At 38.4% G+C, this 14,546-nt stretch overlaps 1 protein-coding gene across 1 annotated transcript; it reads right to left on the bottom strand.

Annotated features, from left to right (window-relative positions):
• Positions 1-7: 7 nt before the first annotated feature.
• Positions 8-14,242, bottom strand: LOC138804426 (ubiquitin carboxyl-terminal hydrolase 28-like; the record flags this gene model as incomplete). The annotated part of the gene is made up of 8 exons (XM_069988682.1): positions 14,097-14,242; positions 12,077-12,204; positions 10,731-10,826; positions 8,672-8,851; positions 6,294-6,505; positions 5,171-5,241; positions 4,078-4,306; positions 8-135 (listed from the first exon to the last, which is right to left on the bottom strand). Coding segments are annotated over exons 1-8 (1,104 nt in total), but the record flags the coding sequence as incomplete, so codon positions are not given.
• Positions 14,243-14,546: the final 304 nt, after the last annotated feature.

The raw sequence follows: 14,546 nt of genomic DNA, 5'->3' as shown, positions 1-14,546 counted from the left end.
GGATTTTACATGACTGTTCTTCCTCCCACTCCTCAACTTCCTGCTCAAACCGCCAGTTATCTTCTTGAATGTAATGCTTGAGCTCCACAGACAGGGCATCCAACTCTCCCAGCATCTGTTCTGGTTCACTTGGGGCTGCCTCCGAGGAAAAACAGTTAAATGGAGCAGCATCCAGAAAAAGGGACTTAGGAAGTAAAAGGGCCTTCCAACACAGGAGGAATACAGGCTATTTTATCTTTTGTCTTGTTCCTAACTGAAAATAAATGAATCAGTCAGTCCACTCATCCATTTATATAAGCATATGAATAATCCATCAGGAATTCTGACAATGTCAGGCACAGCCTATCAGTAACGCCCTGGCATGTTTGTAGACAGGTGCACATTCAATAACTGTTGGATGAATGAACGAATGATGATTTAATTGTGGTCTATCACTGGATGTACCAAACATTTCTTAGAAATCTGGAAAATCAATACACTCAATATAAATTTCAGGCCAAATAATTATGGCAATTTAACCACTGCATCTATTATTAGTAAGAATTTCCATCTACCTCAAAAGATTAGATATGAATTTCAAGACATTTATCTTTTTCACAATGCTATTAGAAAGCAACTACTACACAATGGTCAGATGGGCCATGATACCTGGCTCGTAAAAAACCATGATGAAAAATGGCACACATGTCAGGGATACATATGTTCACTTTCAAGCTGTCACAAGCCTTGTCACTAAACAAATAAGCTCCCACTCAATATTTCTGTTATATAAAAGTGAACAATGAGCTGGGCGCCAGTGGCTCACATCTGTAGTCCTAGCTACTCAGGAGGCTGAGATCTGAGGATCACGGTTCAAAGCCAGCCTGGGCAGGAAAGTCCATGAGACTCTTATCTCCAATAAAAACCACTAGAAAACCGGAAGTGGCACTGTGGCTCAAGCGGTAGAGCACTCACCTTGAGCTGAAGAGCGCAGACAGCGCCCAAGCCCAGAGTTCAAACCCCACAACTGACCAAAAAAAAAAAAAAAAAAAAAAGTGAGCAATGTGAGGCCTAATATAGTAGCTCAAGCTTGTAACCTTAACTACATATGAAGTAGACACCAGGAAGACTAAAGTTCAAGGACAGACTGGACAAAAAAGTTTTGAAACAATATCTCAACCAATCAAAAGCTGGCCATAAGCCATGACTATCATCCATCCCTGGTATTCAGGAAGTATAAATAGAAAGACAGAGGTAAAGACCAGCCCAGATTCAAAAGTGAGAACTTATTTGAAAATAGCAAAGCAAAAAGGGTAAGGTGTGACTGAAGTTGCAGAGCACATGTCTGTCAAGTGCAAGGCCCTGAGTTCAAATTGCAACACAGAAAAAGAAAAAAGAAAAAACTATATATAGAGGCAATAGTAAGACTCTGATATAGCACCAACAGCTTGTACAATGACTCCTGCAGCAACTGTTTGAACTTCAAGGTGCAGATGCACAACTTTTTGCTTTTCTTTTTAAAATAAAGAGTCTTGATTTGTAGGCCAGGCTGGTCTTTAACTTATGATCCACCTGTGCCAGGCTCCAGAATGCTGGGATTATAGAAGTAAATCATGATGCCCAGCTAAATATACAACTTTAAATGTCAGTGATTAGCAAATTACTCCCCATTCTTTTCATCAGTCATGGAGCTTGAACCCAGGGCCTGGGTGCTTTCCCTGAGCAGTTTTTTTGCTCAAGTCTAGTGCTCTAACCCTTCGATCCACAGCTCACTTCCAGTTTTCTGGTGGTTACTTGAAGATAACAGTCTCATGGGCTTCCTTCCTAGGTTGACTTTGAATGATGATTCTCAGATCTCAGCTTCTTGAATAGCTTGGATTATAGGTGTGACCCAACAGTGCCCATCTTAAGATTCCGTTTGACTGCCCTCACACCACTAACTATCCTGGCAAGTCAGGATGATAAGGTGCTTTCTGGACAAATGCCTTGCATGCTTTCTATAAAGCACAGAAAAGTTTGAACATCAAGAGAAGCCTTTGAATTATCTTAACATAAAATGCTGGTTAGAAGACCTCTCACAGAGATGTAAAAGAAAGAAAGAGAATAATATAAACTGCAACAGCACAGAAGTTTAGGAGTCCAAAATGGATCTGAAACTTAGGCCTGACATTTTTTTCTTAGTTGTGACTCCAGACAGCTATAGATCCTCTTAAATTTGGTAACCCAGCTGGAAAGTGAGGACAGTAAGAATTTCTACTCTGCCCACCGCTCTTTCAGAGTTAAGTTATTGGAGAAACAAAGTTTTTTGAAAGCATGTATTAAGATATAAAGTAAAGGGGCTGGGAAGGTGGCTCAGTGGTAGAGCGCTTCCCTTGCATGCATGAGGCCCTGGGTTCGATTCCTCAGCACCACATAAGCAGGAAAAAAAAGATACAAAGTAACATAAAGAAAATTATTAGTGCTTTATTATTATGAAAGAATGAGACCATTCAGGAAAATTCACTTTTATAATTTAGCTATTCTGAGGCGAAGGAATGTAGCTCAGTGGTATAGCATGCGTTAGTAGCATGTGCAAAGTCTGGGTTTGGTCCCCAGCACCGACAAAACATTAAAAAATTTAAAAATTTAGCTCTTCTGTATGTGGAAGGTCATCACTAAAAAGGAAGTCTAGAACACAATTTTTCAATGCAAGGCTGGCTAAATAACCTAAATATAAATAATTATATATAGCAATCATATAATACATATTAGTTATATGATAATCTAATTATGTAATAATATTGTAATAATGCAATGGAAATGCATAGCTATTTAAAACTATAAGAAAGCTCCTATTTATAACACGTGCACCTCCATGTTTATTGCAGCACTGTTCACAATAGCTAGGATATGGAAACAACCCAGATGCCCCACCACAGATGAATGGATCCAAAAATTGTGGTATCTATACACAATGGAATATTATGCAGCCATTAGAAATGACAAAATAATGGCATTTGCAGGGAAATAGATGGAGCTAGAAGGAATCATGTTGAGCGAGGTAAGCCAAGAGCGAAGAGACAAACGGTACATGGTCTCCCTGATAAGTGAATGCTAAATCCAAAATGTTAGGTGATACGACAAAACTAACAGGACTCAAGAAACAAAGAACTCCCACTCATCTGGTCGGACCACTACTAAATATCCCCATGCTGCTGATCACATTTATGGTGTATATGTGTACACCGTTATATGTTATAGACTGTGATAGACAATTTGCTCCAGGAAAGTTAGAATGAACTTGTGACTTTAAATGAGCATCATTATTCCACAATACTGGGAAATTTGGGAAATTATGTAATCACTTAATCACAATAAAAAAATAAAGAACCTCGGGGAAGGTAGGGAGGGAAGGGATGGTAGGGGGAAAACAATGGAGAGGATAACAATGCTCAATAGGAAGTGTACTCATTACCTTACTCATGTAACTGTAACCCTCTGTATAGTATCTTTACAATAAAAAATAAAAAAATATTTTTTTTTTTTGGTTGTGGGGCCTGAATTCTGGGCCTGGGCGCTGTCCCTCAGCTCTTCAGCTCAAGGCTAGCGCTCTACCATTTGAGCCACAGCGCCACTTCCGGCTTTTTCTGCTTATGTGGTGCTGAGGAATTGAACCCAGGGCCTCATGCATGCAAGGCAAGCGCTCTACCACTGAGCCACCTTCCCAGCCCTAAAAAAATATTTTTTTTTTTAAAAAAAGGTCCTATTTATAAAAATAGGAGATCACTAAGTACTTGACCTATGATTAAAGTGCAGATGTGAATGGAAAAGTATCTCATTTAGAGGGAATAAAACAGAGAAGGGGAAAGTAAAATCTACACACACAGATCATTTTTGAATACTACGTAGGAAACCTAACAGCATACACTTCTTGGGCAGTCAGATTAGTGATAAAGGTTCTAAGGTAGGAAGCTTTTTATTCCCTTTTATACTATTAATATTTTAAAATTCCTTAATACATAATAATTGCAGTTGAATTACAAAGGACGTATGAGTCTGCTCATCCCTGGGCAGTATATATTTTTCCCTAATCCCTGGGTTTTGTTAAGGTATTTTTACCTGCATTGAAGTGGGGTAGCTTGTCATTGATATACATCAAACAGTAAGCACTAACATTTCTCAGGCCTCCATAAGAATCTCTTTCAAGTTCTTCCCAGGAAGACTCAGTGACAGAGATATCATTGTACTTGAGCCAGGTTTGCCGAGGCTGGTTATAAATATAGGCCCAGTAGTGTCCAGCATTTGCTTGTCCTTCATGAACAAGAACTGCATGTAAGCGGTAAGGCACCTGCCAACCAGAAAAAACATTCCCTCAGACAAAGCAAAGGCATAAGATAAAGCCTAGGTTATGAAAATTCAAAAAGGTTTCCAAAGTATTCATGTATTCAATATAGTTTCACATTAAGCATCTTGCTAGTTAAAGATAAACTAACAAAAACACATCCATGGAGTACGTCAATTGTATCTTAGTTCCAGAATCTTTAGGAGACAGTTAAGATAGGCCTTCTGAAGGTTTCCTAAACTCCTATCAGTACCTTGACATGCTTCCACTAGAGACTCCCATGGTACATTCCTGCTACCTAGAAGAGTCCTGTTCCTTGCCCTTCTTGGAGGAAGCTATCCTCTGGCAGCTATGTTCACACAAGGTCTCTGCAAGGCCATGTACAGAATGCTACTATGAACAAAATCATGTGTAGACAGTAAGAATTTGTCCTGTCTGACTCCCTTTTGGTCTTATAAGTTATTAGAAAAAGAAAGCCTGAAAGCACACTGCAAGGTTATTTCAGAACTGGACCACTTGAAAAAATAGATAAAAATCCTTGGGTTAGTTTTCCCCATTGCAAACTTAGTTGTCACTTTGTGAGAAATTTTCATTAATATTTGACAACCAATTTTTCTACTTTTTTTGATAAAATGTCACATGACAATGATACAATGTATTTGCAAAACAAATTTGTTTTAAGTTCTCCTATAGGTAAAGGATGCATTGCTTTCTTTACCATACATAGTAAGGAAACAATATAGTTTCAACTTAAGTTTATTCTTATGTATCAGTGTGACCCCCCCCCCGCCAATCTGGTTTCTAAGAAAACTATTTTCTTCCATCTACCATTAGCACAAGTCTTGACTTTCCCATTAATTTTCATTCTACCTGACAAAGAAGAGGATCGCGGTACATCTCCTCAATAGTCTGGTTGGTGTTTGCAATACAATTCTTTAAATCTGTTTGGGGGGGAGGAAAGAGTATCATGTTAAAATGTCCCATTCCACATCACACCATCTGCATCAACTAAGCCAGTAGAATTCATGTTTCTAATGATTTCAACTTCTCACTGTGGACCGTGGAAGTCTAAAAGAGTCTTAGCTCCAATTAAACACCAGAAAACCAGAAGTAGAGCTGTTATTCAAAGTGGTAGAGTGCTAGCTTTAGGTAAAAGAGCTCAGGGACAGTGCCCAGGCCCTGAGTTCAAGCCTCTCAACCAACCAACCAACAAACAAGCAAAATAAAATAGTGCTTTAGGTTATGCAAGCTTTGATTAAAAATATTTTGTAATTATAATAAAAAATAATTTTATTATATATAAAGAAGAAGCCATCTTATTTTAGGAAATAAACTTCACCATACTGGCAGAAAGAAATATAGGGCTAAATTTCTCAGATTAAGAAATTTGAAGCAATCTAGAATTTAATTTTTTTAATTAAAAAAAAAGCACAGAAGGAAAGGAATACTCTGAGCAATATGATAGTGAGGCCAAATGAATTTTACGATATGAAAGCTAATTCAATATTACAATGTGTGTACCACTCAGACATTCTGTCTCATTAAGTGTCAACAAAATATGCTTCACATGGACAGTAATTAAAAGAAGAAATCCAGGACTTCTGTTTGGGCAATCAAAGTGTGAATTCAGAAGCATGCTACAGAACAGAAATCTGATGTAGGAAAATCTGAGCTCAGGTTGTAGCTCAGTAGTAGAACATGTGCTTAGGAGGGAGGAAACAGGGATGGAAGAAGGGAGGAAGGAAAGGAAGACGGATCTCAGCAAAGGTAATCCCAAGTGTCTAAGCTTCTACAGGAATTTTGAGGCAGTAATCTAGGAAGGATCTTCCATAGGTATACAATGGGGGCATGCACCAGTCTTACCGGGCATGAAGAATGCAAAATCAACGACTAGCTAAAATTCAACAGCTTGTAGGATAATAGCAGGAAGCCTACTCAAGATACCAAGCATCCAAACACTTAAACAACAGAAAGTCAGGTTAAGAGTGCCAACCTTGTATGTCTTGTTCAATCTCACTCCTCCACCTCTGAAGACAGGTCTTAACGAAGTTCATCTCTTCATCAGTGACTGTTCGAGGAGCAGGGAGCATAGGCATTCCCAGGGAAGACCTTGGAGGGGTAGTCATTACCTCAGACTGGTGTAGACAGTCTTCAGGAGAAGAAAAGGAACTTTCAATATTCTGAGAAGGGCCTTCTGCACTTGTACTAAAGGAAGACCAAAAAAATAATGCTCAGCTGATATTTTCCACAAGACAGTCAGCCAAAAATTGGAAAAAAACAAACTGCTTTATAAAAAGAAACACACACACACACACACACACACACACACACACACACACACACACACACACACACACACACACACACACACACACACAGCTATTATTTGGTGAGTAGTAACTCTAAACATGTATTAAGCTAAAGTTTTAGTCATATAAATCATCTCACTTAAAAAATTTGGCTATGCAGCTGATGTTATTATCTTAATCTGAGTCCTTAAGAGGCAGAGGTAGGGGGACTGTGAGTTTGAGGCTGCCCTAGACTATCTCAAAAAACAAAAGTGGGTGTGGAAGACAGAACAGTTACTAAGCAACTCACCAGGAGGTGATGGAAAGATTCAAGCTCAGATCTTCCTGAGTCTATGGTTCATGTTGTATAATCATTACTCACAATGTTGTTTTTTTTTTTTTGGTCGGTCATGGGGCTTGAACTCTGGGCCTGGGTGCTGTCCCTCAGCTTTTCAGCTCAAGGCTAGTACTCTACCACTTGAGCCACAATGCCATTTCTGGCCTTTTCTGCTACCTTCCCAGCCCCTCACAATGGTTTCTCATGAAGAAAAAAAAAAGAACCAGCAGGAACTTGGAAAAAGCATGTGATTGGAAAAATTTGGGATCATCTACAGTTTTGAGAAATGCAACTGCCTGAAGTGAGGCTATCTATTCAGGAACAAAACACATGGAGGAAAAAACAAACAAACAGCTGAGCATCTAGCTCACAGGCACATGCAATTTAGGTGACCCCTTGCAAGTCTCAGAGGGCATGGCTCTAAGACAAGTAATCCCAGATCAACTACATGTGAACTGGAGGGCCTAGCCTCAGAAAGGAAATAAAAAATCTTACCTACAAAATGGAAATCTATCTTCTTTCCATTAATGCTGTCAAATAACAAAGACTGAAGAATTCAAAGTAGGGACTGGGAAGGTGACTCAGTGGTAGAGCGCTTGCCTTGCATGCCTGAGGCCCTGGGTTCGATTCCCCAGCACCACATAAGCAAAAAGAAAAAAGCTGGAAGTGGAGCTATGGCTCAAGTGGTAGAGCGCTACCCTTGAGCTGAAGAGCTGCGGGACAGCGCCCAGGCCCAGAGTTCAGGCCCCACGACTGGACCCCCCCCCAAAAAAAAAAAAAGAATTCAAAGTAAATGTTAAGTACTAATTAACTGTTCAAACTGAAGTAACATATAAACAAACCAGCAATTATATTTGTTTCAAATTATACTTTGTTTCAAGCCAAAAATGTAAAACATCAACTTCCTTTTGCTTTGCCTTAAAAGAAATCTCATTGTTCACTCTGTCATGCACAAAATGGAGGGAAATGGAGGGAAGCCTCTTTTCTAAAAGAGCTAGATGGGAAAATAAACCCAAGTATCAGCAAAAAAGCAGGTATCTCAGTCTCAGGACACACACACACACACACACACACACACACACACACACACACACACACACACACACACACACACACACACACACACACACACACACACACACACACACACACACACACACACACACACACACACACACACACACACACACTCTCTCTCTCTCTCTCTCTCTCTCTCTCTCTCTCTCTCTCTCTCTCTCTCTCTCTCTCTCTCTCTCTCTCTCTCTCTCTCTCTCTCTCTCCAACGAATACAAATATTGATATGAAAAATTGGGGAGAATGATGTTTTTTTGTTGTTGTCGGTCATGGGGCTTGAAATTTGGGCCTGGGCACTGTCCCTGAGTTCTTCAACTCAAGGTTAGCTAGCACTTTACCACTTGAGCCACAGCGCCACTTCCAGTTTTCTGGTGGTTAATTGGAGATAAGAGTCTCGCAGACTTTCCTGCCTGGGCTGGCTTTGAACCATGATCCTCAGATCTGTCTCCTGAGTAGCTAGGATTACAGGCATGAGCCAATGGTGCCTGGCTGATAGGGTTCTTTTTAACCTAAAACTCTTTACCTTCATGGATATTGATGGATAGTAGTACTTTAATTAGCTATTACATACATGAATACTTTATGTGGTCAAGTTGGTTTTGTCCCAGGAATACAAGGATGGTTCAACACATGCAAAAGAATAGACATTTAAAAAAAATCTACTTTCATTACCTTTCCTTGGATGTCAGATCAGAAACTGGGTAGTGCATTGAAGGAAGTGGCAAAGTCACGTGTGTGTCACTCTGAGACAGACAGCTTTCTGAGGCAGGCTTTGTACTGGCAAATTCAATAACATATTTCAACATGTCTGGGAGTGGGAACCGAGCAGGGCCTGAGCCATACTTCACATACCTAAGAAGCAAAGACAATGGTGCTCTACTGCTCAGGTCTGTGTGCATTTGAAGACTTGACAAAAAGATCTATCGTAGTAGAGTCAAAAAGTTTATTCATAAAGGCATACAGTGAGTAGTTAATAGGATTCTTATTCCAGTGCCAAACAAAAATCAAACTTATTTGCAATATTATAACATTATCTTGGAGAAGAAATGGTGAATAGCTTTATTCTTAAACAATAAAAGTAGTGCAGGTAAATTTGCTAAGAAAATTCAATATAAAAATGTACTATAAACCAAGAAAGTCACTCCACCCATCTCAGTTCTACTTGCTAATAGACTCAACTAACAGGTTCTGGTAGATTTTCCCAGCAATGTCTCACACATGTACAAGCAGATATGTGTAACCTTTCAAGTATATTAAAAAATAAAGTCACCAGAATTTTAAAGTTATTTGTTAAAAAATATTAATCTAAGGAAAATACTCCCATGCTCTATTTTAAAATCTGAACAAGCTAGCATGTCTTGCTTGTTCCTGCTGGGTATATTTGATTGTATAAAAATAACTAAAAGTTTCTAGCAGTATAAAGTAAAACACTAATGAATTTAGGGTTCTATAAAATAATTCTTGGGTTGGTCTTCACCTTTGTCTCTACTCAGATGGTGAATAACAGGTCACAATACAAACTAGAGAAGACCTTCCTGGGGGAGAGGAAGATGCAAGGGATGTAGGGGGCAGGGGCCACCTGGAGCCTGAGAGGGAATTGTGGCCTCTCAAGGACAATTAATAAACGAGCTCATAATGGAGTAGAGCTGGGATTGATGTAGCAGGAAATCTAAAGAGGAAAAAGAACTGATAATTAAGGAGATTTCCTTTGTAAATGTTCTACCTAGACTAGGAAGAAATCACACTGACTCCTACTAAGGATATTAGCCCATATCCACAGAACTTGCAAATGCAAAACAAGCAAAAAAAGATTCTGCTATAAGAAAGGACTTCCCATATGTCAAAAATACCAGCCCCTTTAATCAATTAGCATCACCTTAAGCACTGCTCTTCTAAGACCTACAGTGGAACATCACAATAGTCATCTCTATTGTGTTTGTGAAGAAGACAGTAGGGGAGTGGAAAAAGTAAGAAAGATATGTATAATCAGAATTTGTGTTACTTACTGGTAATCATAATAAGTAATGGTATGACTTTGGGTAACTTCAGTCCCTGGGGACTATTATTTACCTATGGATAAGGCTACTTTAAACCTAGGAAAAAAATCGTTTTTGTTTTTTTTTTTATATAAAATATTATAGGTGGTAAACTGTGACTTATTTCTTTTAAGTGCATCTGGGGCTGGAACTCAGGGCCTTTTGCTCTCATTTGGCTTGCTGGCTTGCAGAGGGTACTCTACCATTTGAACCATATCTCCAGCTCACCATTTTGCAGGTTAACTGGAAAATGGAGTCTCCTAGACTTTCCTACCTGGGTTGGCTTTGAAACCATGTCTTAGCCTCCTGAGTAGCTAGAATTTCAGACCTAAACCACCACATCCAACTATAAATTAATGTTTACATATAATCAAATTAACAATATTCTACTCTTTATTTTCTCTATTTCTTTTTTTTCTTTTCTCTTGGTCATGGGGCTTGAACTCTATAGACCTGGGAGCTGTCCCTCAGCTCTTCAGCTCAAGGCGAGCATTCTACCACTTGAGCTACAATGCCACTTCCGGTTTTCTGAGTGGTTTATTGGAGATAAGAGTCTCATGGACTTTCTTGCCTGGGCTGGCTTTGAACCTTGATCCTCAGATCTCCACCTCCTGAGTAGCTAGGATTACAGGCATGAGCCACCAGTCCCCGGCTATTTTCTATATTTCTAAATGCAAAAGTATTCACAAACGTACCTTTCCAATTTTTGTTGAAGAACTTTTATTTCTTCCTTCAACTTTCGGACACATTCTCTCTTACTTCGAATAAGCTCCTTGCTCCTGTACATGTACCTAAACAAATGTTAATCCCACATATTTATTCTTCAAAACATGATACAAGTCTTACAAGTAGGGATGCAAAGAGACTTCAAGCAAATAAAGAGAATCTGTGAAAAGCAGTTAATATCATACTTAATAGTGAAAGACTGATACATTCCTCTTAAAATCACAAACAAGGCATGGATATACTCATTCACTTTTATTCACTGTTTCACTGAAGGTATTGTCAATTTAATAAGGTAAGATAAAGGAACAAAGGAAGAAGTAAAGCTCCTCTCTCTCCTTTTTGTGTGATCCTAGGGATTGAATTCAGGGCCTCAAGGCTTGTGCAGCAAGAAAGAGCTCTATCACTTGAGCCATACTCAAGAGCTGCCTTTTAGTTGATGACACTATCGGTTTAGAAAATTTTAGCCCAGTGATCCAATGTCAATTTGGAAAGAGATATGTTCTTATGCATATAAAGAACAAATAGAAAATAAAATTCAAAGACATTATAAAAACATCAAAACCATGATATATATATATATATATATATATATATATATATTTAATGGAATATTCACTAGACTTTTCATCAAAAATTAGTTATTGTTCTGAGAAATTAACGAAGACTTAAATAAGTGGATAGGCACCATGTTCGCAGATTCAAAGACTCTTTACCGAAAGATTCAAATATTTTTTTAAAAAGCCAATAATTTTTCTTGTAGCTCTAGAAAATAGTTGGCCTACAACTGTAGGCCAGTCCAATTTCCTTAGGTTATATTCCTAAGATCACAAAGCAGGCACAGGGAATCTCTGGGTGATAGAAATGTTTTCTATCATAACTGTGGTGGTGGTTATTTGACTGTTTACATTTGTCAAAACTCATTAGCAATGTGCCTAATAATAGTGACTTTAATAGGGTTAAAATTCTATATAGTACGTCTCTCTGGGTTCCCACCACCACTACCCCAGGAATACAGATAGAATTCACAATAAAAACTATACACCAGCTGCTCTACATATAGCCTTGGCCCCATCCAGAGAAGCAAAGCATCCATCTAAAGCCTAGTTATTCAAGTTGTAATCCAGGGTTCAGAAGGGTCATTAACATGACTCTGGGAACTTCTTAGAAATACAGCCTCTGGAATTCCAACCCAGAACCACAGACTCCAAATAGCCTATTATTCAGATCACCAGATGATTGCTACACAGGACATATTGGGTGTAAGCTTATTTCTACTGCTGCATTACATCAGGAAGACAATGGACCAAGGACTCACCTGTCCATATAAATAATCTGAGGAAATTCCAGTTTATTATGAATTTTCTCTGGCTGCCCAAGAGATTGATTGAACTCAAATCTAGAGAGTTCAAAGGTCAACACTGGAGGTAGCTTTGTAAACCAACGCTATGTCCAGGATATAAATGAAGGAAAAAAAGAAAAAGAAAGATTTGAGTAATATAAGACCTACATTTAAAATATCTCTCTCCAAACTAGTCTTTTGGTAATAACGTTCAAATCAAATTTACAACATCTTTATCCCATACAGCAAATACACACTTAGAATCAGTTTATTAGAGAATATGATTAGACTTTACTCAAGACTCTAAATTTACGAGTCAGTCAACATTTTATTTAACTATTGTCCTTACTCTCAATATGTGAATGGACCAAGCATCTACACAACTCATTCACTAAATGAGTTATCGGTGTTCAAGAGGTTCAAATATTGAAGAAAACAGAGAGTCTAATCAAAGAACTGGATATAATGATCTAAAGGGCACTATTAAGGGTTTAACTATCTCTAGAAATTATCTAAAAAGACCAACACTGTATATAAATTATGCACTGTTTATTTATATTTGTTAACCATAATTGGAATCCCCTTTTCATCTATAAGGAAACAAAAATAATCTCATGAATTTTTAATCCCTCAAATTTCTGACCAAAAAAATCCCTGCTCTCCAGTGTAGCTATGTCTCTTAAGAAAGCCAGTCAAGTGGACTGTCCTACAATTGCAGGTTAACTGTTACTCAGTTTCAAGAAAGAAAATACTGACCTATCAAAGAAAAAAAAGTTTATTAATTGTCAAGGATCCCAGTTAAGAAAAAGCTATACCAGGAAAGGCATTTTGGTTCAATTTACCTGTATGCCACAGGTTCCCTTGAACAGCTTTTATTACCAAAGATACAACAAATAGTGCTCCATTCAGATACCCAGTTGGCGCAGCATGGTGAATCCGGACAGCCTATTTGACTTCTTCAGAGTCAAATCTAAATAAACAACTATATTTGTTTCTGTTTTGTTTTAACAGAGTTTCCATCTTTGACTACTGAGATCTGAGTAGCTAGTGCCCATTTCTTCTATCATAAGAAAATCCACTGGGTTGTACAGTGATATGCCTCCTCTTAGGAATTAGTTCTTCCCTTGAAAATTTGAGGAGGCAGAAGCTCTTCTCATATTCCAAGACATAATGGACTTTCAAAAGGCTCCAGTTCAGCTACCTATTTGTATTGTTGTTAGGTTGGTTAATTTGTTTTCCTTTAGAAGAAGCAATCCAAGAAGTCCTGTACCTATTGAAAAGTGCTAATCACCCAGTCACATCCCTAACCCCAGACTCCCCATTTTAATTCAACAGAATAATACTTCTTTCTCCTATTATAATCCTTCAATAGACTTCCTGAGCATCACAATTTTGCCTCAAAATATATGATCAAAGCACTGTAGGGCAGGCAATTATACTAACAAATGCTAGTCACAAATTCTTGCCCTATGGTAATTTTGAGACAAATATCCTTCCTCTCCCTTTAACTCCCCCCCACCCCCGCACTTTGTTTCCAACCCAACAAAAACAAAAACAAAACCCCACATAAATAAAAAAAAATTTTAAAGTGTAAAAGCAAAGGCAGAATTTACAATTGAGAACAGTTTATACTATAATAGGGAAAATATTCTAAATGGCATACCATAGGAGTTAATCACTGTACTTTTACCCTCCGAAAATATGGAGGCAGTGGGTTCTCCCTACTCAGGTACAGGTAGGCTTCAACAGAAAGAGAGAAACTTGATCATACTTACAACATCAGAAGTAGCATATAACCTTTACATGATCAACTCAATTTCATAGTTTCAGTCAAGAATTTAGTTATCAAAGCACCAAGACACACTAACTGTAAATACTGTGAGACTTAAGACAAACTCAAGTTCCATTCAGTGTAGTTACTTAGCATGTGCCTGTAAGTTCATTCCTAGCAAACTGGCTTTGTTATTGGCAGAGCAAGTAAAAATATCCACCTTACCTCTTGTCCATACTTCACTGAGTGATCCGAAGGAAGAAGCTCAAAATCACCCTCCACCATGGCCCCTTCCAAACATTCATCTAAGTTGCGATAACCATTTACCTGGAGGGGATACTGGCCGAAGGTCTCATTGTTGCAAAAGGGCTTTCCTAGGCAAAGAGAGAGACAACTTCAAGAAATAACTTTAAGAAATAACATCCACATTGAAAATATCTATCACCTACTTTCAGCTCCAAGAAGACAATATCTTCTAAAATTCAGGAGTCTCCTGAAAACTAGTTAGTAATGAACACAGTCCTGGATGAGGGCCTCAAATGCACCAGTGGATACAGGCACACAGAGGTAACAGGTGCAGCTACGGCAACAACAGAACCAGCTGCGCACCTCTGATCAAAGACCTGCCTGACATCTGCAAAATGGTCTTGCCAAGAGAAGCTTTACCTAAACTAA

This window comes from Dipodomys merriami, unplaced genomic scaffold (genome assembly GCF_024711535.1).
Source record: "Dipodomys merriami isolate MVZ:Mamm:240054 unplaced genomic scaffold, mDipMer1.0.p SCAF_3629, whole genome shotgun sequence".
Lineage (NCBI taxonomy): Eukaryota > Metazoa > Chordata > Mammalia > Rodentia > Heteromyidae > Dipodomys > Dipodomys merriami.
This window is presented reverse-complemented; position numbering and strand designations above follow the sequence as displayed.